The 27,095-nt window shown below is 45.0% G+C and overlaps 1 protein-coding gene across 1 annotated transcript in view; it reads right to left on the reverse strand.

The window, feature by feature from the left end:
- The window catches only part of OTOP3 (otopetrin 3), a 120,242-nt gene extending 93,772 nt beyond the window's left edge, over positions 1-26,470 (reverse strand). The window contains exons 1-2 of the mRNA XM_086930797.1: positions 25,859-26,470; positions 20,918-21,331 (exon numbers count right to left, since the gene is read on the reverse strand). Of these exons, the coding sequence (XP_086786923.1) occupies positions 20,918-21,296 (379 nt within the window). The 5' untranslated portion in view covers positions 21,297-21,331; positions 25,859-26,470. The remainder of the gene's footprint in view (positions 1-20,917; positions 21,332-25,858) is intronic.
- Between the last annotated feature and the right edge of the window lie 625 nt (positions 26,471-27,095).

The following is a 27,095-nucleotide window of genomic DNA, read 5'->3' on the forward strand; positions in this document are numbered from 1 at the left end:
TCAGTTTTTCACTATTTCATGTGTGAAAAGGACACTTGACGTTTTACTTCATTTACACATAAACACAATACATTTTTACAACAAAGATACACCATTTATATATACACAAGTATTTTTTTGATATATACACAAACATTTGTTTTCTTGCAGACAAGAGTCACACTTTGGACTCAAAGTTTAAATAAACAACAAGTTAATGCAACCAAAGTTTTTATACAAAATAAACCATAAATCGATTCTGTGGTCTATTAGGCAACTGATGTCTATTCTCTTTGTGTGTCAACGCGTTTCGAACCCGGTGTATTCACTTGTCGGGTTCTCCTCAGGGCTCTGTCTTTTAGGTTTATCTAAAAGTGTATAAAACAAAAAAATGTTTTATTTATTCTGTCTATAGCTTGTGTGATTCCCTCCATCTGGTGCTAATGTCACTGTTAATACGTGTTTTCCAGCTGTCGCCGGTCCGCAAGTATTGTTTTGTATTCAACTGGGTTTCTTTAACTTTGAACCTATAAACAAGCAGGGACATGTTGTCATTCTCCATTTTGCCCTGACAGTACGGTGATGGACATACTCTCGCTTAACATACCTCTGAATATCGGTTTTTAGTCTTTTAATAATCTTCTGTTTATGTCCTGTTTTTAATGATAATATTTATCCTTGCCGGTTGTTCACAGCCTAGAATCAATAAAACAATCATGTAATTTTCTCTCACAATAGTTGGAAAGAGACAGCGTTCACTACTCTAATCGGCATACCTGGTGTGTTTTAACTTTCCACTTGGGCTGCAGTCGCTCTGCGTGCGCTCTATGTGTTTTAGTCAGGGGGCTATTCTTCTTCTGGGCCAACAGTCGTTCTCCTAAACACATAAAGTTACTTTAAAATCTGGGCATTAAGTATGGTACAAAAGTAGCTATTCCAGTATTCCGCATTAGAACCTACTTGATTTCGCGGCGATCCGATGACTTCCTAGTCAGTCTGTGGATGCGGCGGCCATCTTTGGATGGCGATTTTAAACCTAGACGTGCGTGGTTGTGACCCGCGCGTTCTGTGGCAGCCATCTTTTAGTGTTTTTTTTTAAAAGTATGTTCTTATTATCAATTTTCAAAACCTTAGTATTATAGCAAGGGAAAATGATTTGTGTTTAATACAAAGAGAAGGTGAATTACAGTTTTAGATTCATTGCAAAGGGGAACCTTTACAATATTACACCATGCAATTATTTTTCAAACGCTTGCTTTCTAACTAGTGTAACCGTTTCCTGTGGTCAATGTTTTTCTCCAAGTGTGGAGATCAGGTAATTCCTGATTATTACAACCTTGATACTTAAGATAATGAGTTTAGACCAGTAAGTGCGCTATTGAATTTTAGTATCAAGTATGCCTCTTTTTGTAACAGGATTTTGTCAGGGTCCATAGGTCTTGATTGTTGCACAAACACAAATAATTTTCCCTTGCTATAATACTAAGGTTTTGAAAATTGATAATAAGAACATACTTTAAAAAAAAACACACTAAAAGATGGCTGCCACAGAACGCGCGGGTCACAACCACGCACGTCTAGGTTTAAAATCACCATCCAAAGATGGCCGCCGCATCCACAAACTGACTAGGAAGTCACTGGATCGCCGCAAAATCAATTAGGTTCTAATGCCGAATACTGGAATAGCTACTTTTGCACCATACTTAATGCCCAGATTTTAAAGTAACTTTATGTGTTTAGGAGAACGACTGTTGGCCCAGAAGAAGAATAGCTGCCTGACTAAAACACGTAGAGCGCACGCAGAGCGACTGCAGCCCAAGTGGAAAGTTAAAACACACCAGGTATGCCGATTAGAGTAGTGAACGCTGTCTCTTTCCAACTATTGTGAGAGAAAATTACATGATTGTTTTATTGATTCTAGGCTGTGAACAACCGGCAAGGATAAATATTATCATTAAAAACAGGACATAAACAGAAGATTATTAAAAGACTAAAAACCGACATTCAGAGGTATGTTAAGCGAGAGTATGTCCATCACCGTACTGTCAGGGCAAAATGGAGAATGACAACATGTCCCTGCTTGTTTATAGGTTCAAAGTTAACGAAACCCAGTCGAATACAAAACAATACTTGCGGACCGGCGACAGCTGGAAAACAGGTAATAACAGTGACATTAGCACCAGATGGAGGGAAGCACACAAGCTATAGACAGAATAGGTTAAAAAAAAAATTGTTTTATACACTTTTAGATAAACCTAAAAGACAGAGCCCTGAGGAGAACCCGACAAGTGAATACACCGGGTTCGAAACGCCTCGGCACACAAAGAGAATAGACATCAGTTGCCTAATAGACCACAGAATCAATTTATGGTTTATTTTGTATAAAAACTTTGGTTGCATTAACTTGTTGTTTATTTAAACTTTGAGTCAAAAGTGTAACTCTTGTCTTTGCAAGAAAACAAATGTTTGTGTATATATCAAAAAAATACTCGTGTATATATAAATGGTGTATCTTTGTTGTAAAAATGTATTGTGTTTATGTGTAAATGAAGTAAAACGTCAAGTGTCCTTTTCACACATGAAATAGTGAAAAACTGAAAATAATAAAACAAAAGTGTACGAGTGAAATATACCCAATTAACCCAGGAGTATCACTTGGTTTTTTCCTCAAAATAGGGGACTTAAAGAAGTGTGTAGTTGGCAGATTGTTTTTTCATATAACTATCCTCATCACAGCACACCTACTGTTGTCTCAATCCACAAAACAACTGTCCAGTCCCTCTACTCCAGCCACTGACTCCTTACAGATGACGGTGGACACCTGTTCCTCCAAGGCATCACGCTCCTTCTGGGGCGCTGGACTCCCACCTTCGGTCAACAATGCTGCCTGTCGATTGCTGGCCAGTTTCTGCTTAGTCTAGAGCTTTGCATTATGCCAGCGCTATTTGCATCCATCACTGTCCTCTTGACTTCTGCGACAGTGTTCACCTTATTGACTATGGACTGCCATATAGCATTTTTTTACCCCAATGACACCTTGGAGCTGACGAAGAGCTGGTGTTGATGCCCTGTCACCTTCGCAATTCTCCTCCTGACTGAATCTGCATTTTCTCTTCCTCTTCCCCATTGACTCTGGCTGGTCAACCTGTCTGTTGGATGGGTTGGAGGGGTTGTTGTCCTGTGCTGAACTTGGTCCTAGCTTCTCCATTCTGCATTCAGGTTTATTATTTTCCTTAGTGGCGTATTTGTAAGCTTGCTGCTTAACGCTGAAAAGTGATGTTGGGCTAACTAACATAAACTTTCTTGCCACTAATTGGTCAGACGTCACTTTTTTTCATGCTAACGTGTATTTTTTTACGCCTTGACGCTAGTTTCAGCGTAATGTTTCCCAGCCGCTAACTGATCGTAACTCCAGGTAGCGACGTATTGTAAATATGTTGCAAACATGCCGTTAAGATTTGGCAATTGGCAGCAGTGAATTTCTTTTTAGCTAGGCAGCATGAAAACTGCTTGGTGACAATCCTTGTATATTTACACCCATAGTCTTTTCACGACTGGATGGCTCCCCATCATTTAAAGCTCAACCTTACAATAACTGATGGCCTGATTACAATGTCAGTGGGTCCGACACTGACAGATCGTCAGTGTCGGACCCACGGACATCTGACCCTGCGGTCTGCCCACCACATTACGATGCGGCAAGCGGAGGTATCTGGCAGAGGGACTGTCTGCTGTTTTTCTGACGGGCTCAGGGAGCATGTCGGTGCATCGGATGATCAGTAATCCCTACAAAGAGGACAGTGCCTGCTCAGGCACCACCGTAGGGATTACAGTGTCCCTTTCCGTCTGCCCTTTCATGGCAGTTCATCACCCATGAAAAGGCCCTACGCTATGGGGCCTGGGGGGCACCTATGGTGCCCCCTTAAACATCCCTACCCCTGGAGGCAGGCCCCACATGGTGCCTGCCACATGGTGCAGGAATGTGTTTTTTAAATGTGTTTATTTTCTATTGGGGTGTGTGCTGCAGCCAACAGCACACACCCCAATATGAAATATACACATTGCGACGCCATGAAGGTGGTCACCTCGTAATCAGGGCAGAGAGACTGTCACCTTCTAGTCGGGTGGTCCTGTTTCCGCTATGGTGCCGGTCGGACAAAAGTCCGACCGGCATCGTAATCAGGCCCTCAGTTTCTCCTGAACTCATTTGATTCTATTAATTAAATTCTGGAAGGATTACTAAAGCTTCCTCAACTGCAAACCTGCCATTGTTGACTGTGCTAAATCCCATGGTATCATTCTCAATAAAAGATACAACCTTCAAACACAAATCAAATCAATGGCCAAAACCTCTCATTTGCAACTACAATTGCTTGGGTGATTTTGACAGTTTCTCTCTGAACAAGACCTCAAGACTCTTGCCCTGACCCATTTGTTGTCACATAATGACTATGGTAACTATCTCTCTTGACTGAACTGCCTAAAAGTAACCTATCCACTATGGAAGAAGTACTACATGGTACAGCAAATGTTATGTCTAGAACCAAATATTATTACCATATTAGACCAGTGCACTTAGCTCTCCATTGGCATCTTATTATAAACCAGAGCAATCTATAATACGGCCTGTATCACTCATAAGGTTTAACACATCTCTACCCCGTGATACCTGGTCTTGAAGTTGAAAGTATCTGATGTTCTCAAAACGTTATGGAGCACTCGAACATGGCTTATAGTATTTCCTGCTTCTAAAAGGAACTCAATGTTCCAATCCTTCCTGGGCAGAGCCTTCAGGATCTGGACATTTGTTACGTTTCACATCTTGCTGGCTGCACTCAAGACAGAGTTAAAAATGTTGTTTATCCAAAGATATTTTAATTAGACCCTAGCCAACTCCCTCCCTTTAGAGTCCATCTCCTTCAAAAACTCCTTCCTTGATAGCATTCCTGTGTAGAGGCTCCCTCACCCTCAACTGTTATGTTAATGTTATGGGTGTCTTATATAGCGCTCGGCTACTCCGAGGAGTGTCCCGGCGCTTTCAAACCCACAGCAGACTAACAGAAGGCAGAGGGAGGAATGTAAAAGAAACAGCAGATTACTGTCCATAGAGCCACGTCTTCAGGCCTTTTCTAAAGGCCAACAGGTTCGAAGTACCGCGAAGCGACAGAGGGAGGGCATTCCAGAGCTTGGGAGCCAGGTGTTTAAAAGAACGCCCCCCCCACCCTTGCTTTCCTAACAGAAGGAACCGTAGCCAGACCAAGAGATTCTGATCTTAGGGATCTAGCTGGCTTGTAAAAAGCAAGGCGTTTCTGAATATATTCAGCTCCCACAGCATGGAGAGCCTTATGCGCCAGCGTAAGTGTTTTAAAAACAATCCGCTTGCGAATAGGGAGCCAGTGTAGGGAATGTAAGAGGTCCGAGGCTCTCGCGCGACGAGGCAGACCAAAGACTACCCGAGCCGCCGAATTCTGGACCACCTGAAGTTTCTGTAATAGATAGTCAGGAAGACCCAAATACAAAACATTTGAGTAGTCCAGCCTAGAACAGATGAGAGTCTGGACAGTGGTTTTCCTATGCGCAAGCGGGAGCAGGGGAAGAAACTTGCGCAACATTTTAAGGAGACCAAAGCAGGTGCCCGTCAGACCAAGGATCTGAGACTTAAGTGACAGGCAGTTATCAATTTTGACCCCCAGATTCTTCGCAACCTGCGAGGAGGACGTGGGCGGGGACATGTTCACTGGCCACCAATCCTGCCACTTTGGGTCAGTCTGACACCCGAAGAAAAGCACCTCAGATTTTCCAGGGTTACATTTGAGGCTGTTTCGCTGAAACCATTCGAACTCAGCCTCAAGACACCCACGAATGCTCTCCTCGTTGAACTCAGCCCCCTTCCCACACGTGAAGAGGAGCTGCGTATCATCAGCGTATGATACGATCTGAGCCCCAAATGACTCAGCCAGCACCCCCAAAGGGGTCATAAAGATGTTAAAAAGAGTCGGGCTAAGCACAGACCCCTGAGGAACTCCGACCTCCAAAGGCGGCACTTCGGCTGAGTATGGGGGGGCCCAGACCACCTGTCGGCGACCAGCTAGGTAAGATCTAAACCAGTTCAACACCGTCCCTCTCAGACCGATCTCATGGAGTCTGTTGAGGAGACCCTCATGAGGGACGGTGTCGAAAGCCGCCGACAGGTCTAACATTACCAACATAGCTCTTCCTCCCTCATCCAGCACTTCCTTGATGGCCTCATTAACCTCCAAAAGTGCTGTCTTGGTGCTTAGATTGGAGCGAAAGCCCGACTGGGAGGAATGCAGCAGGCAATGAGTCTCAAGATAAGTGGAGAGCACGGTATGAACATGCTTTTCTATTGTCTTAGCGAGAGCAGGCAAGAGGGAAATCGGCCTATAGTTGGCAAGGATCTCAGGGTCAAGACCCGCCTTTTTAAGTAGTGGAACAACCATCGCCTGTTTCCAAACCAAAGGGACTACACCACTTGACAGAGATAGGTTGAGAATGGGGTTAATTAATGGGTTCAAAGCCTCACCAGCCCTAGCTAGAAAACTAGCAGTGCAAGGGTCAGATGGTGAGCCTGATTTAAGTTTGGACAGGAGGTCCCGGGAGACTGACATAGAGATGGATGGAAACTCCGAAAGAAAGGGTCCAGGTTCAGTTATCAATTCAACTGGTCCTTCGGGATGGTAACAACACTAGGGTCCGGGGAGGGAAAGGACTCTTGAATCTGCTTAATTTTAGCAGAGAAAAAACTAGCTATCGAGATCACCCATGGCTCGGAAAACTCATGATGTGAAGCACTGGCCTTCGGAGTAACAAACTCCTTGACAATAGTAAAAATTTCCCTGCAGGAACTGGAGGCGGTCTCGATTCTTGCTGCATAATAGTTCTTTTTTTTGGCCAAAATATCAGCATGATAGATCTTGATAGTAGCCCTATAAGCGGCCTTGGCCTCGGGATCATACTGTTTGCGCCAGAGCCTCTCTGCTACCTTGCAGTTCCGCCTGGAAAGTGCAAGAGAATCAGTAAACCAAGGCGCGGAGGTCCGCCTAGCAGTCGTCCGAGGCGCAATAGGAGGAGCGAGATCATCTATCCGCTCCACTAGCCACTTCTGTAGTAGGTCGAGATCCCTCTCAAGATCACCCGAGAGATGGCAAGGATGCTCCAAACAGGCCTGTGCAAGACTCTCAGGGGTCACCCGATGAAAAGCCCTACTCGTTTGCCTACAATGATTAGGAATTGCACCCAGGAGTTTACTAACGCCCTGGATCTGGAAGCTAATCAGGAAATGGTCCGACCAGAGAACAGGGATAGGGCTGGCCATAACCAGAGGAATGGTAGAAAACACCTGATCTAGCGTATGGCCCCTATTATGGGTCGGAACTGATAAGTAGGGAATGAGGCCCAGGGGGGCGGTGGTATCCATGATTTTAATCGTTTCACCGTCTTGCCCATCCTCCATGTGTATGTTAAAGTCCCCGAGAACAATACAATGTTCTGTCTTTAAGCAAAGTGCCGTAATTAATGCCTGCAACTCCTCATAGAAGGGCCCTCGTTGACCAAGAGGTCTATAGACCAGGAGCCCAGAGAAAGATTGATGGGAAGATAGGGCAATAGAGAAAGCCAAGGACTCACAACCAGAGATGGGTGCCATGGGAGTGACCACACATGTGGCAGATCTCTGAACCACAATCGCCACCCCTCCACCGCTCCCAATAGGTCTATCATGTCTGAAAATGACATAATCAGGCGGGAAAGCAGTCGCAATATCAGGGTTGGAGGACTCACCCAACCAAGTTTCGGTGAGCATTAAACAGACAGGTTTTTCATTGGTTAACAGTTCAAAAATATCAGGCGCATGTCTGCCCAAGGAGCGTGTATTAAGCAAAAGACACTTGTAATTAGCAATGGACTTCGGGCTAAAAACTCCGCTCACCGAGGAATTACCAGGGAGCCATCCACAGCCAGGACATCTACGTTTGCCTCTACACCGCCCCGGAAAGACCACCTGACACGAGGACATATCTTTCCTGAGTGTCAGAAGATCCGACGACGAATAGGAGAGCCTAGATCCAGCCGCACCCGTCCCACCGCCCGCCTCCGTGACGCGTACGGGCGCAGACGGGCATGATTCGGGCACGACTCCGGCGCAGGTCCGGCGCGTCCGCTGTACGCATCCGCTGCGCGGCGTCATAGCCGTCCTTTATGAGCGCTGCTAGAGCGCGTCACTCACCAGCCCACACCCAATATGGCTGCCAAAGTCGAAAAACCAGCCCTTGGCGTCTGTACTCGGCCGAGAGCTGTCCAGGGGCAACTTCCCCTGGCCCCCCCTTTCATCTACATGATTCGCCCCATGGCCACTCCACACTACTTCCCTACACTTTCCTCCTTTGTTGCTTTGTCATAACTGTTGTACACGTGTATCTCATTTGTTTTCAGCAAGCTCTGACCATTAGGTATTAATCTTACACTCATATCTTTTGCTAGGGGCTCTCTGGTGTACTCCACATATGTTTTTTGTTGTTCTCGTCAATATTGCTAAAGCTGACTCATCAGGTCTCAGCTACAGCCAGCTTTGCTATCTGTAGGCAGTTCTATTGTTTCCAATCAATAACTTTTATCTAGAGTGGGGTGGGTTTGGGTAGCTCCTTGCTCATAATGTGATGCGTTGTCTATATTAGTTGTCCAGGTGCGGCTGCTCTCGGGAAGAAGTGGGGCGGGGAGGAGGGAAGAGGGGGCATTTAAAAAAAAATAGCAAATACACCTACCTGCCAGCCAGCCTCCTGGCCGGAAGCAACCGCTCTACTGCGTCCTCTGCCTGGCTTCTCTGCAAAGGAAGCAGGAAGCCCTTAGTTCCCAGCCTCCCGATAGCAAGTCAAATGCTGCAATGCAGTGTTGTGATTTGTCTGAGAGCCGTGGTTCGGTGCTCAGCCAGGGAATGGGAGACTGGGCATGTTCTCCATGTAGGCTGAAATGAACGGCTGTAATGCAGCCTGTATGGAGAACATGCAAAGTGAGCATGAATGTTTGGCCGGCCGGTAGGGCCAGTCAAACATCACATGCACACTTTCATAGTGCCCACCACTCCTCCCCCTGCTCTGAGAGCAGAACAGATCTGCCCCGCCCCGCCCCCAAAACGCCACTGCAAGAAAAATAAAATGAAAATCACGTAGAGTTATTATCATTTTATTTTTCCTTTTCCTCCACTGCAAAAAGCGCTGGGTCGATGCTCCTCTACCACTGCTTGACTCATTGACTTTTCTTCCTGTTCTTCCTATTCCTATTCTTTCGCTTGTCTCGCCCAGGAGCAATTTGATCTGACGGTGTTCTGAGTAGATGAGTTACAGCCTTGCACTGCATACTTGAGGAGATTCCCTTACACTCAATTTTCACTAGCCACTCACCAATGCTTCCTATCCTGCTCTGAATTTCACTGTCTCTCCTATTGTTTTTTTTTTTAATGAAGGCCCTGCAGCTGTAAGTACTGGCACATACTCACTACCTTTTTGTAATATTCATGCACTCTTGTTTTTGTATTTTTTTTACATTTTCATTTTTATATTCTGACACACCCATCGTCCATGTTAGAATCAAAAATACTTATACTAGGTTTATTGGAATGGGGTTTTTGAACAGAAAACCCATTGCAAGATTGTCAATTTATGTGTGGGCATGCTTCTTAATACATCTGCATTTATACAATTGTCTAAAAGCACTGTCAAAGCCAATAGCTTTCACTTTTAGAGCTGGGACCTATTAGCTCTGCCAATGCTTGTTTTTCTCTTGTAACTTATTGTTCTACCGTAAAGCACTCTAATGGCCCTGAGAAATATCTCTGCTATTTAAAACTGCATAAATAAATAAACAAACAAATAAATAAATAATGCTAAAAATAAGTGTACTGAAGTTGGCAACAGCGGCTTCACGCAGCCAGATGGCCTTGCGCATGTTCAATAAAGAGGACTTGTGCATGAACAGGTGCCAGTCTGTGCTCTGTAACTACTTTCCCAGGGAATGTAAATGTGTTGTGGGCACTGCCCAGATATATAAAACAGCATTTATTTTTAGCATATTCAGGTAAAGTTATAAACTGGAGATTAAATCTCAAATATCCTAGTTTCATAGCTATCCCATGGGTACACATTAAGATCTCTGTCTGCCAGTATTTAATTTGAAAACAAACGTAAGAGAAAAAATGAATGCCAGGAGGCCACTGCTGCCTGCACCACCCATTGCCACCTACAGTACTGCCAATGACAGTAGCAGCACAACGACTAACCCTCACCCTTCTACAAGAGTGACAATACTGGCTGATCCTGGCCCCAAAGCTATAAAAATGGCTTTGGCGGCAGGTATTAGTTATTTTAAATGTTTATTGAATTAATAAACAACAGTTGTGCTCATCCCTAAATGTGACAGTTAGTGCCACGTGTGACAATTAGTGCTACCATGTGGCAGACTGTCATAAGTGCTGATGTTCACAATTAAGTGCTAGTGCCCAGCAGTGGAAACTACCGGCTCAAATTAAGCACTGAGGGCCCAGTCCAGTTTTATTTTCTTCATTTTTTATAATTGCACTCACTACCATTTCTTTGAGTCATGTGGCAGGAGTAAGTGTGGTGGATTCTAATACTTACCATTGGTATTTCTAAAAGCTTAAGACTCCCATTCCATTTAGATACCAGAGTTGCTGATATTCTAATGGCAAAAGCATTCTCCAGGAGTTGGGTGAAGGGCTAGACCTCAAATACAGTAGGAATAATAATTACACTAAATACCCTCAATCTCCAGTTTTTCAGATTGGATTTACAGGAGGGGGAATTTAGAATAAAACTCAAACGCTGCACTACGCGGCCCATGGTGCCCTCCCCCCAACAGCCCTGCCAAGTGTCACGTATTACGGGTCAGATTAATGCAAATCATTAACCAATTTCTGCATTTCTGCACTGAAACATTTTGTTACACAATTTAAGAGCTCCTCTGAGCTTAGCACTAAGTGGGAGCTGGTATTTATTAAAGACTACTTGTGTCTTATTTTTTAACGGGGTCTCTATTGTGTGTTTTTTCTCTACACCTTTCTTTCACTGGACACAATCTTCTTTTTTGTTTGAGAAAGTTATCGATGATGATAAAACCGTGGGCAAGCTGGTGAGAACCTACCAGTAGCTCCTATGGTGGTGCGCATGTGAGATACTTTCTCATTTCTCTACACATTTTTAGGTCTCGCGACCTATCGATGCGCGCAAGCGCATCGAGCGGAGCGAGAATTCATGTCGGCAAAAAACAAGTCAAACCAAGGGCTTTTCAGCCCGCGGTTTTCTTGCAGTTCACGTGTATCACGTGAGCAAACTTGCACGCGCATCGCATGCAAGCCCAGCCTCTCCCATTCCCAGGCTCTCCCGCCCCCATCCGGCATCAGGCACTCCTCCCACACCTCTGTTCATTTCTCCTCCCCCTCCCGAGCCAGCTTCCCCCAGGCCCCTGCTGCTTCACACCCTCATTGCCGCTCGGCCCCCTCCCATGCCCGCCGTGTCGGATTTCTCCTCCCCCCTCCCCTTCTCTGCCTTGTTTTTTTAAATGTCTTACTCTCCTCTGTCCTGCCAAACCTATTTCCTTTTTTCCCATAAACAAACTCACTCTCTTGCTACACCTCGCTTTTTCCTGCATTCTGCCCATGTTTTCCTCTCATCCTCTTCAGTCCCCTTCTGCCCTCTATCAAGCCGACTCCCGCATTCACTCCTCTCCGTTGACCCATGTTCCTCCTCTCTCGCCCTCAACTTACCCATAGGATCAGTATTGTTAAACAGCTGAGAAATGCTGCTGTCCGTATGTCAGGACTACAGTAGCCCGGCAGAGACACGTGTGTATTTCCAACCTATTCTTGAATTGCCAATGCTTGTTAGAATGTATTGTGACTACGAAGGGTGTGCTACAATGTGCTTTCAGAAACTACTGTTTTATAGCGCTGTAGGGCTTTGTCATTTTCGTTTTGGCACTAATTTGGCTTTTTTTTTCTAAATGCCACGTTGCCCACTTCATTGGTTGCTATGCGCATATATTTAATATGCATGGGTGCCACGGCGCCCACTTTCATCATTAACAACAACCCTCCCACCTCCAAAACAGCATGGACGCGCACAGCAGCGTTGTCACTTTGAATCCCTTGTTAAAGTTGTTTGCTTTTCCTCTCTTGCTTTGCATTAAGAGCCTTCCCCCCTCCCCACTCGTCGCAAACACAACCTTTCCCTTAATGAGGCGGCAATGCCTTTTCAATACTCACTCCTCCTCCTCCGCATTTGCTGCTCTGCCCGACCTCCTCCCTCCACCCCCAGAGTTCTCCCCGCCCCGCCATGGCACAAATCCGCCTTCACTTTGTAAGTTCACATATTGTTAATTAATCACACTTTCTTAATCAGTTCAGTTGCATTTCTGTATAGTGTCTTTGGTTGTGCGTGTTTGTGTCTGATGCTTATTGGTTTGCGTGTGTGAGAGACTGTGTGCACGCGTGTGTGAGAGACTGTGTGCACACGTGTGTGTCTGTGTTTGGGGTGAGCCTCACTCTTGTTACTTATTTGTATTGTGACTACGAAGGGTGTGCTACAATGTGCTTTCAGAAACTACTGTTTTATAGCGCTGTAGGGCTTTGTCATTTTCGTTTTGGCACTAATTTGGCTTTTTTTTTCTAAATGCCACGTTGCCCACTTCATTGGTCGCTATGCGCATATATTTAATATGCATGGGTGCCACGGCGCCCACTTTCATCATTAACAACAACCCTCCCACCTCCAACACAGCATGGACGCGCACAGCAGCGTTGTCACTTTGAATCCCTTGTTAAAGTTGTTTGCTTTTCCTCTCTTGCTTTGCATTAAGAGCCTTCCCCCCTCCCCACTCGTCGCAAACACAACCTTTCCCTTAATGAGGCGGCAATGCCTTTTCAATACTCACTCCTCCTCTGCAGCATTTGCTGCTCTGCCCGACCTCCTCCCTCCACCCCCAGAGTTCTCCCCGCTCCGCCATGGCACAAATCCGCCTTCACTTTGTAAGTTCACATATTGTTAATTAATCACACTTTTTTAATCAGTTCACTTGCATTTCTGTATAGTGTCTTTGGTTGTGCGTGTTTGTGTCTGATGCTTATTGGTTTGCGTGTGTGAGAGACTGTGTGCACGCGTGTGTGAGAGACTGTGTGCACACGTGTGTGTCTGTGTTTGGGGTGAGCCTCACTCTTGTTACTTGTTTGATATGTTCCTTAACGGTCACCATCCTTACCTCTGCCCGCATTCACCCTTGAAAGACTCCTGTTGCTAAGTGACAACTGGCACTGCCCGCATTTTCACCTTCTGCCTTGAAATAGGGAAGAAACCATTTGCAGCTGTAGGCAGCCGAGCTCTGTATTTCTGATGCAGAAATGATTGTTTCTCAGCCGGCTATTAAAAAAGTTAAAGCCTGCACATCTCCGCCGAATTCAGGAGCTCATAATGGGCAAGATTATAAATCTCGGTCTATTGTCCCTTCTCCGATTTGCATATTTGCATATATGCTACATGTGGAGAAATGAAATTGTGAATTTCACTGTTCCTGGTGGCAGCACCTTAGGGGAAACTATTGTTAATGAATGACCCCAGGACTCGTGTTTGTTAATGTTGGCACACTTGTCTGAGGTGTAGGTAAGTTAACAACATTGTGAATACTTCTCTGTGGCGCTACTTAGCCCGGTTCCTTCATTCGGCAGCTCATTTCCCTGAGCTTGAGAATGAGGCTTGAAAGACCCCAAAAGGACATCTGAAGAAATAGGACTGGCTAAATCACACACTGTAAGCTCCGCTATTGCTAATTATGTGGGCTGTGGTTAGGAAATAACGGCAACAATGCCCTTTGAATCGGGCGTTTATCACCAGCCGCGTCTGTCAAGCAGAATTATGTAGTGTTTGGTAGGTCTCCACACACAACATGCATCTTGTTTTATCTTGGAATCATCATGCGTTAACTTGAGATTAGTTGTTTTTTAAAAATGTGCTTCTTAGAAACGTTGGCAACTGAAGCACTATTCTAGAAATTGCAGTGTTTGCTGCTCATGTTGTGACGTTTGCTTTGCCTGTAATGCAGGATATTATTATAAAAAGAATGCAGGCCCTTAGAAGCAAAGCTTTTATAATGCAATTTGACCCTGATGTAATCATCAGGTCGGTTATTATTTTGCTCAACTGCATCAAGGGTTAAAAAAAAAGCACTTATAATACGTGCTCAATTGAGAGCTTGTCGGTCTATGTCAGTCTATGTGGCTTTTTAATATGCTAACGTGTGTAGGCCCTTCTTATTCTCTAGTTTTATCATTATTTCCTTTTACGTTTAACAATGTACATATGTATACACTGCACCACGTTTTCGGTTCGAGACAATGCTAAAATCTAAAACAAAACATTTTGATCACGGTTTACATATAAATGTTGTTTTTTTCTAATGTATTCACATTTAATTTCTTCTGAATTTTGCAACGCAATAGGTCTCGCATTTTTTATTTTCATGTTGGGTTAAGTCTTCACAAGGACGTCAGGCTTAGCAGGAACCCGTGCCCCCTCTAACATAGCAAAGGCCACATCTGTGGTTTCTAGAAATGGGTTCCATGTATAGGATTCATTGTCTGACTTCAGCATGAACCTTCTCACAACCCCTTCGAGCACTGTTATCTTAACATTTATGTTTCTCTCTCTTACGATGTCTGCCTTGCCACTATTTACTTGGTACCATCACACCTCCTCACCTTCACACACCCTCAAACCCTCTCACCCCCTCACACACCCTCACACCCTCACTCACATTCACCCCTCACACACCCTCACTCACCTCCACCCCTCACACACCCTCACTCACCTTCACCCCTCACACACCCTCACTCACCCTCACCCCCACACACCTTCACCCACCCTCACTCACCCCCTCACCCACCCTCACTCACCCTCACACATCCTCACCCTCACACTCTCACGCCCTCAACTCTTCATCCTCACACACCCTCACACCCGCACCACCCTCACAACCCTCACCCCTCACACCCTCACTCACCATCACACCCCCTCACACACCCTCACTCACCATCACACCCCCTCACACACCCTCTCACCTCACACACCCTTTCACACTAAGATATATACATCTAAGTCACGTAAATACAAAACATGTGGCATTACAAATGCTATAAGTGTCACATTTGCTAAAGTTAAAATTATTGGCATTGTAAATCACTCAACATAAATATAAAATGTCATTTACAAAAACCAATAGCTCCAACTTTCCTACTGCGAGACATATTGGCAACGCCAGTGCTTGTTCTTTGTAGCATACACTTAATTAGAGTGGGTAAGCTGTATGTTGAGTGACTTGACTGACCACTTTTCTTCGCGTGTCTGCTTTAAAATATTAATCAAGTGGGCACAGAGGATTAGGTCAGACTGTGTAAATGAACGGCTGGTTTTGGGTAAAGATAAGACTATCACCCCATATCAATCCTTTATACACAAACATTTGAGAAGGTGCCCATCAGTGCCAGATCTTTGATATTTGAATATATGATGATTGGAGGGTGATCTGGCACGTCTTGCCCTCTATAGCTCCTTATTGAAAGCATACTGTAAATGACAATGCCTTTAATTTATGTTTTGTTTTTTAAAATATAAATAAAAGGCATTATCATTTACAATGCCAATAGCTTAGACTCTCGCAAATGTGAGATCTATTGCATTCCAAATGCTTGAAGGCATCACTGAGTTGCCCTTTTCTGTCTCACATGGCCCCTGAAGAGCTCCCAGTTTGCTATGAGGCAAATAAACAAACTTGTGGTCACAACTGAGCAACGAGAGACCCTCCTACTCTCCTGCAGGAAGAGAAACTCATTTAAGAAAATAGTGCTTGCAGACTAAAGATGATGTACACTTTAACAACCGAAGTAAAATGGCCAGACATCTTTGGAGGTTACAAATGAAGACTAGGCGGTACTAAGGAGGGACTAACAGGCCTAATAACGAATCAGAAGCCAGAATTTACAAAGGACAATGACAAATATGGGCAGAGAGTGAGCGGGGCTTCAAGTACATATTCCTACACAGAACGGCTCGCCGAGCAGCGCATGCGCTGCTCATGCTCGACCTAATAACAACATGAATCCCCATTTTATTTTTCACTGCTCCCAGCTCCAGCAGAGTTTGGGGGTGGGGCTGCTGATGACTGGCAGCAGGGGACCAGTATTCACTCCCCCAGTTTACACTGCACATGTCTCTTTGGCCGACTGTCTTGCGACAAACAGTCTGACATGCGCAGTGTAAACCTCTCTACCTAGCTCTCTTAGACAGCGGGGTGGAGATCAGGCAAACCCCGCGCCTGCTGGAGCCTTGAGGCAGCCTGCTCCAGCCAGTCCTGGCACTGCTCTAATGCTGCTCATCTGCAGCATGAGAGCAGCGTTGGGATTTGGAGAGGGTTGGCTGAGGCTCCAGGAGGATTCAAGGTGATGAGGAAGCAAGGACGAGTAGGTAAGTACATTTAAATGTTTTAGTTTTTGTCCCACTGACAGGCACTGTGAAAAAGTCGCATTGCCTTCAGCCTTAATTCTAGAGCTCCTAGTCACAGCTCGTTATGAAATCTGTTAATGGGCCATGATTGAGAGCTTTGGAATGTGTGCCTAATTGTGATTGATCACAGTGCCTGCCATTGGGTTTGGCACTTGCTTGATAACCTTCCACTTTTGAGGGTCACCGACCGCCACTGCTTAAAGGGATTTTTCTGTTTGGTTTTAAACTAAATTAAGTTTCACACACATTGTCACACATAAAGCATGGACTGTCACACATAAGCACAGTTAAACAATGGCAATGTCATATATGAGTAATCTGAAAACTTGGCTGCTATAGCTCCCCACTCGTAAACAAACGTCTTCCCATGCATGCACAAAGTGCGTCCACACATGAAGTGTGTCTCCACACTACTTATACAACTGATCCAACAGTTGTGGTATAACTGAGTCAGGGAACTTCATTGTATTTACTAAGTGTATATGACTCACAGTATCAGGATTATCATTCGTCAGTCGCAGTGAAAGGTACACTGTGACTCCACACCTAGGTCGTCACTGGGGGCCTGATTCACAAAGGTAAACTAAAATGTTGTAAGTTTCCGATTGTTTGCTATTATGAAAGACATTTACAAGCAGTATCTTTACCAGTGCACAGTCTCCGCAGGTCTTTTTATGCGGGGAAATTCCACACTCGTAAAGATACTACTGGTAAATCCCTTTCTGACTAGCAAACAATGGTAAACGTACCCAAAAGTGTAAGTTTACCTTTGTGAATCAGGCCCTGGAACTTTAGAAACTGGAGAAAAGCTGCAGAGTTTTGAGAACTGCGTTGCGAACAGGCAGTGATTCATCAATTTTGCATTACTCCTTGTGTAACCTGAGTTGGGCAGGGTGACAGTTAACACTAGTTTTTTGTGTGTGCATTTTTTAGAAGTTTTAAAAAAAAGTTTTATATATTGCGAAATTGACCAAGGGCATCATTGGAGCTCTTTACATGAGCATCACGTGGATATTTGATTTTGTTTTTAAGCAGAGGGAGATTAAGTGACATGCCCCAAATCACTGGTTTTTGTTCATTTTCATTAAGTAAGAAAGTGGCTTGTGTTTACCTTGCAAGCCATAAACATTTAGAAGAGGGTAATTTTTTGTTATATAAATAGGTAGTGTAGAAACAGCTGAATAGATTTTAATGATAGGATAATCAAAAAAAATACACTCCAAAAAGCCAGTACTGACCTGAATGTAATAGCCCAATAATTATATTGAGTTTGGACAAAGTAGCAAATGTCGATGCATGAAGCTGCACAAGTGTTTTTTAGGTCGAGCCTAGTGGCAACGCAAATGTGTTGCTCGCTCTGCGAAACTGCTGTAGTAGAGTAGAGGGGAGAAGCTGCGCTTACTCTCCGCCAATATTTTTCATTGGCTTGTGTCATTGTCTTTCGTAAATGCTGCCTTCGGATTTGTTAATAGACTTGTTAGTCGCTCTTTAGTACAGCCTTGTCTTCATTTGTAACTTCCCATGGCTACTGGCCCTTTTACTTTGGTTGTTACACTGGACCTGTTATTAAGTCTGTAAGCACTATTTATTTTATTGAGTTTCTCTTACTACAGGCCTGACATGCGCTACTTCAGCTGTAACCGCTTGTGTTTTTTAAAGCAGCACCGGTGCCACCGTAACACAGGCACCTGCTTTCAATGACTTTAACCCGGAATTATCTCGTGTGTGTTTCAACCCCCCTATGTAGAATGGATTTAGAAATGATTAGCATATTAAGTCATATGAATTCCAGGTAGCACATACTTGTGTGCTAATGGGCTGAAGCTGACAACAGCACATCTGTGTTACATGAAATGAAATGAAATGAATGAAACTTATATAGCGCACGACTTACCCTGGGGCATCTCAGCGCTTGCTTAGGGAACCCGTCCTGGTATTCCCCTGTGAGATAACCTTGGCAGGGTATCCACAAGGTGAAAGCCAGGCATCCCACCGCGAGGGGCCGTTGTGGAGATTAAGCAAGCTATTGCCCAGAGTCGCAGAGTGTGAACCCGTGAGTCGAGAAGGCACCGGAGCGAGAATTAACGAGTCCGTGGAATTTTGAGCCCAAGACCCGCCGAGGCGGGGAATTGAACCCTGGTCCCGGGCCGAACTCAAGCTCCAGGTCTGCCGCCTCTAACCCCTGAGCCACACTTCTCCACATGTCATCTGCACTAAAGCCCCCTGACAGGTTGTTTTCAAACGCCTGTTTTATTAACAACAACACCACCACCACCAATATCACCACCACCAATAAATACCAACACCACCAATACCACCACCACCTCCAATACCACCAATACCAGCACCAATAACACCACTATCACGAATACCACCAACACCACCAATGCCACCACCACCAATACCACCACCAAACCACCACCACCAATACCATACCACCAATACCACCACCACCACCACCACCACCAATACCACCACCACCAATACCACCACCGCCACCAATACCAATACCACCACCACCACCACCAATACCACCAATCCAATACCACTGCCAATACCAATACCACCACCAATACCACTACCACAAATACCACCACCAATCCCACCACCACCAATACCAATCCCACCCCCCAATACTACAACCACCAATACCACCACCAAATCCACCACCAATACCACCACCACCAATACCACAACCATTACCTTCACTACCAATATCATCAACACCAATACTACCCCCCAATACTAATACCACCACCTCAGCGCCTCTCGCTCACTAGTAATAGCACAGCACTGTACAAGGCTGGAGCTGCAGCCAAGACCATCCCTCCCTCCCTCCATGCCTGCCATAAAGCACAGCCAGCCCTGCACCAGGAGGTGAAGCCAGGGCCCTTCTACAGCTGGAGTGTGTTTATTCTGCCAAAAATAGCAATGACATTACGCAATGCCACACTACACACTCAAATCACTGAGAGGGCAGGAAATAGGCCTCCCTCCCACTCGTCCTCATGAGCTGCACAGTGCAATCACAGAGCGAAAGGTGTTGGAGCAATTTCCTAGTGTTTACAGCTTGGACCTTAGGTAACTCTCACTTCACACTTTGTGTCTGTGTAATTTACAACACTTACACATATTCTTCACTCCACTATTTATCACTACTTTGAAGACGTCGCAGGCCGGTCTCTTCCTCTGATATTTACAATCTATCAAGCAGTCAATAAGGCCTTTTATTGCAATGCAATAGGTCTTGCATTTGCAAGAGTTTTTAAAACCGAAAACATAAATAAAAGACATTGTCATTTACAATGCCAATAGCTCAAACTTGCGTGAATGTGAGACCTATTGCATTGAAAATGCTTGTTTTAATTAGCAATACTTGAAATTTGAGACAAGCACAGATTCTGAGAAATGATAGCACAGCAAGCAGAAGTATGTAGGCTTCGTTTAGAGTTGGACAGTAATGGGACATTTGACACAAAATGCTGGGCGTCCCCTCAACTCAACCGCAGTTCTCCCACTTCCAGGAAAGCGCTGTATTTCACTTAGCAGGGAACCAGTGGTGGTCCTGCCTTCTCAAACCCCGTCTCAGGAATGAAATCAGAAAACATCATTTAGGGCATGAACACCAATGCCATATCCACCTTTCATCCTGCCTGGGACCAACCGACCATTTCTACTAGGGGAGGAAAAAGCATGTGTGCAATCCCCCTCCCCATCTAACCACCCCTCCCTCTGAGCCACTGTATTTAATTTCTCAAAAGCAACCCCATTCTTTGGGGGGTTGACTTTGCAACATACAAAAAAAAAGCTCGTCCAGCATGCGGGGGGAGGGTTGGAGGGGTTCAAGGGGTTGAAATGTGTAATTTCACGGAAAAAGTGCTCCTACTGTGTTAGTTGAAGCCCCTTTGGTGCAAAATCCTCTGAAACCCAGCAAAGCGGCTTAAATATGGCAGCAAACTGCAGCTGGGGTTGTGTAGGTAGTGTTGCTTGATGGCTCACCAGGACTATATGAGACCTAGCTTCAGTTGTGAATGAACCTGCTTCCCCGCACATTGAGGTGTTGGTAAAAAAAAATTGGTCCCACTAGTCAACAATATTGACTTACAAAAATATTGCATCTACTACTTCATCTACCATCACATCATCAAGCAAAATGCATATGCACTGTTTGTCACTCCACATCTGTTTACCTAGAGGTACCTTGCGATGTAGTGGTCAGGTAAGTGCAGTGTCCTGATGATGTTGTCATGCGATATATCACATGTAAGATAGTGTGGGTAAACCTTTTATACATTTTTCAACAAAACGTGCAATAAGTAGCAGATATGATTGCTGGGAATGGCTCCCCCCCCAGGACTCACCGCGGAGCCAGAAGGCCCCAGCATGGGCATCCCTGTAGAGAACGGCGTGGGGCTTCCTGGACGTGCCAAGCATGTAGTAAAGCAACCAGCAGCTGGACAGCACCATGAGGAGGCTGAGGAAGATCTTGACGTCGAACTTGGTGATGGCCACTTTGTTGAAGATCATGCTGCTGATAAGGGCGCTGCCCAGGAACACCACATTCATCCCCAGCAGCCCTGAGAAGAGTTGCCCAGACTTCTGCGCCTGCTTGTCTCTCATGGCCACAGACGAGCAGTGCCGGTGCAGCCAGGACTTCTCATATCGAATCTTCTCGACCAGGGCGGTTCTATCGCTGCTCAGGCTTGTGCGCTTCCTCTGCTCAGGCAGCTGATCAGCCATGCTCTGGCTATCCCTTTATCACTGGGCTTGCAGACCTGGAGTACAAACAACAGGCATTTGTCTCATTTCAGATTATTAATAACGTAGTAGAGCACCACCTTAGAAGTGTGGATTACATTGATCAGTAGAGATCTTTCATGATCCATCCGATTATAGCATACCCAATGTATAATTTTTAGAAAGCAGTTTTCATTCTTTTCTTCTTAGAATGAACATTTAGCAGAACAACCTAATATAAAAAGCATTTGCTTGTATTGTGCTGTAATTGTATTGTAATTGCATTTATATAGTGCTTACTACCCCTGACGAGGCGTCGAAACGCTTTTCCAGCGAGTAGCACTATACTACGGAACCTATAAAGGATCAGTGGTGAATTATTTTATTTTAACGACGTGCCGGTTCAGACGTTGACCGCTGCACTTATGTTCTCTCCGTCTGTCCTGACGAAGACCCCAACATGAGGCCAGAATAACCCTTAAGCGTACATGGGGGTCGAAACGTAGACTACGCCAACTTAGCACACCATAGGATCTAATGAGATGGATTTACCTAACCTATGTGCGATGTGATTTGGGAACATTTGTACTAGCTTGATTGTAAAGGTTTATTGATTTTAAATGTGATGTTACCAATGTCACACCACCTTCACCCAGTCCCTCACAAACCTTATCACAACCCTTCCCTTCCTCACTGAGAGCACCTATAGATGTAATGATTTGAAGATTAAATTATAAACCCTTGATAACTAAAAAACATTTCTTTGATGAAGAATCTACAAAAGTTCATGATTGCAAAAATAAATGCAATTCAGACTTTGAGTATTGTAATTTGTTTTTTCATTCTGTTGAGTTTATAATTATTGACATGTATATTTGGTGAACGTCTGTATGAAGTAATACAGAACACTTGTGGAATAATTGTGCAAACTCGGACCATTTTTCAAGATGTGAGGAGGCAGAGACTGGATGGCAGTGTCATCGAGTTAATTTGTGCAGGAGTAATGAATGTTAGGAAGAGGCATTTAAAAGCTGCTACTGAAGCAGGCAGGTGTGCGAATGATAATCTCTGCTTGCTTCCAATCACCTATTTGGACTAGAATCTGAGAGTGTTGCGCTAGGACTTGCACTTTAAGATGTTTGTAAGAAGGCACCTGGCTTATAACATTATATATTATTTTCATTGTTTTATTGGTCTACATGTTGTATTGATTTGAAGTGTTTTACAATATATTTAAAAAATGTCATATTGTTATATGGACGACGATGTCTCAATAAAGGTTTTAGTTTTATTATTAGTTTGCATCATTTTGGAGAACTAGGCACACCAGGTCAAGCTCGACACCTCCGTTTCGAACACAGCAGTTAACACCTGTGGGCATCAAAGGGGTTAGTCCGCTTCCCAGCCGCCTTAAAGTGTACGTGGCCCCAGTGTCCCGGCCATTGCGTCTTATAACAGCGGATTCCATAGGCAGCCTGATCTAAGACACTTTGATTCAAAACAAGCTCTGTCGAACACTTCAGAGCGGCTTTGGCCCTGGATGGAACCGACACACGTCACATCCAGTTTGATGAGGGGACCTCTTTTTGCCCCTGCTCTTCAGGTCTTTGAAACCGTGTACACCCTGGGGCTCATTGATTCCATACTCACCACCATGATCTCGAGGTTCAACAGTGGGATCAAACTGTCTTCCACCATTAATGCTTGTTAAAGGGATTTCTACTCATCGACACTATATTATGCGTGCCCCTAAGGTGCCAACGTCCATCTGGACTTCTGCGATGCCATCTACACTGGACTCTGAGACATGCTGCATGACACACGCTATGCCTAAGCCTCGCGAACGTCTTTATGGGCCATGCGCTAGATGATCAAGCAGCAAACACAATGCAGGATCCTGTGCATTTCCACAAAACCTGGATTATTACTGATCCAAGTCTTACGGACGTTCCATCCTTCTATACGCCTGAGGCTGGAATCCCTCAATCTGCCTCCTACAGAACCTGCCTAATACAAAGGCTTTGGTGATAGATCTTTCCACTCTTATGGCGCTAACCTCTCAAACGCCCCGTCACCACATCAGGATTTGCCCACTGGGAGCCCAGAAGATTCCCTGGTAGCTGTAAGAGTGTGGGCGCTGGAGATTGATTTTAGGGTTTTATGGGTTCCTTTGCGATCCCTGAAGTGACTTCAAGGATCAGAGCCCCCACATCAGCAGACACCGCGCAGCCGTTCAGCACTGGTCCCAGCAGCAATGCTGCTGCAGATGCCTGCTCAGTTGCCTGGGCTTTGTGACATGTGTGCATCTCCTGCTTAGAGCCTGCATCAGCTGATGTATCTCTTGTGCTGGCAGCCTGCAGGAGCTGTGACGGTGCATGAGCCAGGACTGCGGGGTTATATGTCGTTACCACGAACTCCGTTGAAACGCATGCCTTTTCCACGCATGCGTTACCACGGAATTCGTTTTCCCCTCATCATCTTTACCACGTCGCTCTTACGTCGTAAAGAGGAAGCGGAATTTTATTCCGCTTCCTCTCTTACGACGCTGATTTCTTCGGCACGGCGGGATCGTTTTTTTATGGGGGGGATATCCCCCCAACCCCCCTTTTTAATCCTACATGTTTTTATTTCGTGGTAAAGACGATCGTTGTAGGCATACGCGTAGGCGTGGGCGGAAAATCCGTTTCGCTCGCGGATTTTGCGGATTTTCGGGAAATCCGCAATCCGCGAGATTTGCGAATCTCCCGCAAAATCCGCAAATCCGCGAGCAGCGGATTTTGCTCGCACTGCTCGCACTGTTCGCGTGAGTTCGCGTGAGTTCGCGCCCCGCGAATAAGTGCAAAATTGCAGAAATACGATCTTAGCAAAACTGAAAGTAACTACTTACCAGGTTCAAAAGTTCAGGCTCATCATTAGTAGCCATTTCCTGTAGTGCTTCCTGAGGGGCCCCTCCAGAGTTCAGTTGCCAGTTGAAACTATTATGTGACCCTGCTCTGAACCTCAGAATAGTTACACATATGCCACAAAGGTCCTGAATTACAGCTAAGGGAGACAAGCAGGAGCCAGGCTGGAAGTTAAAATCCATTAATCAGCCCCTAATTCATTATTGTCAGTTGGGGCAGGGCAGGTGTTGTAACTAATTTTGCAACAATGAAAGCACTTAGCAAGTGCAAAAGATCACTAATCAGGGCGCACTAAGGAAGCAGGTGCCAGCTAAAAAAATATTCTGTGACACATTAATCAGCCCCAAATTAATTCAGGTCACTTGAGGCAGGGAAGGTGTGCTTTGCTTTGCCGAAAATAATGTACACTGGACAACCAGAGGGTGTGGTGATGAAACAGAGGGTGGCATGGGTGGGCCAGAGGGTGGCATGAGTAGTCAGAGAGTGGCAGTGGTGACAGAGAGTGGCAGTGATGAAGAAGAGTGTCCCAAACAGGCTGGACACGTAGAAACAACAAGTTCGCGAAACTTGCGACCCGACAGGTAAGTTCGCAATTTGCGAAAGTGTACAAAACCCTCGCGAACTGGCAGAAACACGGGCGAACACAAAAAAAAAAAAATCCGCAAATTCGCGGGAATTCGCGGATTTTGCGGATTGCGAATCCGCAAATCCGCAAAATTCGCTAACGCGAGATCCGCAAAATTCGCTCATGCTTACATACGCGTTCAAAAGACGTTTACGTGGTAAGTGCCTCGTTGTAAACCTTACGCGTAGTAATGCCTTCGTTGTTAATGATGTTTCCCATCTAACATGAACCCATGAGCTCTGTCCCAGCCCAGGCATCAGTGTGCCCCACACATCTGGTTCTCTTCCTGGGCTGCATGCAGTGAGGGAGGGCAGGGCCGGTCCACCACACCTGAGTTTCCAACAGAATGGACCCCTGAAGCTCCCTTCATTTGTGGCCATAAAAGGGCCACCAGATCCAGCAATGACGGGCCCTCAATCCAGGGAAGAGCAGCCCGGTCCCGTCTTCATGCAGTGCTTGAGAAACAGCGCTACACAGACTGCATCTAAACACAGTTTTAGAGAGCTGCCTCGCTCCCCTGGGGATAGGTGAGGCATTCACCCAAAGTTCAGGGAGATGGAATCTGAATTTGAGTGAGTTGCTCACAAGGTTTTCTCACTCAGAGCTGGGCAATGTGTTCACTCGTGGGATGTGGTGCCACACCCACCTCTGGTATAGGCAGATGTATAATTATAATTCAACAGGTGAGACTTATAATATTTCATATTTGTACACTCAATGAATCACACAATTATGATTTTTTATAATGATTTAGGCGAAATGTTCACATTTCCCCTCAAAATTCTCATGTGGGATTTTTGGGAAAATAACTGAGTAAGGGTATGATGTTTCACTTATTTTGTTAGACAGGAAAAGAACGTAAATTTGCATGTTTCTCTTAAGCAAAACTTAGTTTAGTAGACTCTTCTATGGTTGTTTTAAAGAACCCATGCACATTTAATGAAAGTTGCCCATTTTCCTGGCATTCCAGGACATGTATTAAAGTGAAATTCTGCAATCCCACAACACTCGCATTGGAAATAGATAGGTTGTCTCACCTGGAGCTGTGTCCTCAGCCAGAACGATGTAAAGTTCTTCACCTTTAGCTGAAAAGAGAAGGATCCTTGGCCTGAGCTGACACTTAGAGCTTGGAGTCAGGTTTCAGCAGATCCCTCACAGCAACTCATGTTCACCTGGAGATGATATAGAGACGGCTCCTCACTCGGGTCAATTTTACAAAGACTCCTCTTTGGAAACTAGTATTTGGAAAAGCACTTGTTCAGGAGGTTCCTCAGTTGTAGCCGATGAAAACAGGGATGCTCCCCCTACACAGACACATGACGGCTCCTCTCTGGAAGCTGACATCCACATGGATCCTGACCTGAAGCTCGAACAAAGCTCCACTCCCAGATCTGGTACCTAAGAAGATTCCTCGCCCGAAGTGTCTGGGCACAGGAGAGTTCTCAACCAACGCCTTAAGATAGATGGGCGCGGAGGGAAGGACTGACCTTGCTGGAACAAATCGATTTTTGTTGTTTGCTTTCATAGCAATTATGAAAGTCTTAATGACTTAACAAGGCTCATGCGTAGAGGAATTGAACGGTAAGTCAATAGCACCCTTTGGCACGGTTTCCTTTGATCTTGTTCACAGCTTGCCAGCAAAAAGTAATGAATGAACATGCTTGAGACAGCACTTTTTAATCACTGGGAATTCGATAGGCTAGTTTAGTGGGTGTGTGTGTGTTACTATGTGGTCAAAGGCAATCGGCAGTCTGCACCATTATTTGTGGATGCAAAAGTTAGTGAAAACTTTCAGCAACCAACATTCAGGTCAACCGTAAAGCCCTAAATGCACTCCATATCTTTTTACTCGTTTTCCCTTACTTGGGACACAGCAGTGAGAATTGAGACATTGTAGAAGAGTATAGTGTCTCTGAAGTATATGGTGAATCCGAGGTACGTTTTACAATGTTGGGCCCTTACAGTGGATAAGGGGTTGATTTAAAGTTTAGTAGTCTGAGGGTTCTCTGTCGGGATGGCAAAGGACATTGCCCTGCCATCCCAAAGGATCCCCATCTGCCAAATCTAGAGTTGTCTACACGCCTCATGGATGTCTCTTAACATTGGCAGGAACCGCTGTCACTATGATGACGGTTCCTATCAATGTTGTAAAGGTTTGACTGACAGCTCCATCAAACAGGATGGTCACTTTTCAAACTTTTGCACAGTATTTAATTTTTCAAAAAACAAACTCTCAAAGAGGGAGTTTGCTTGTGGAAAACTAATGGTTGTCAT

This window comes from Lissotriton vulgaris, chromosome 7, assembly GCF_964263255.1.
Source record: "Lissotriton vulgaris chromosome 7, aLisVul1.2, whole genome shotgun sequence".
Classification (NCBI taxonomy): domain Eukaryota; kingdom Metazoa; phylum Chordata; class Amphibia; order Caudata; family Salamandridae; genus Lissotriton; species Lissotriton vulgaris.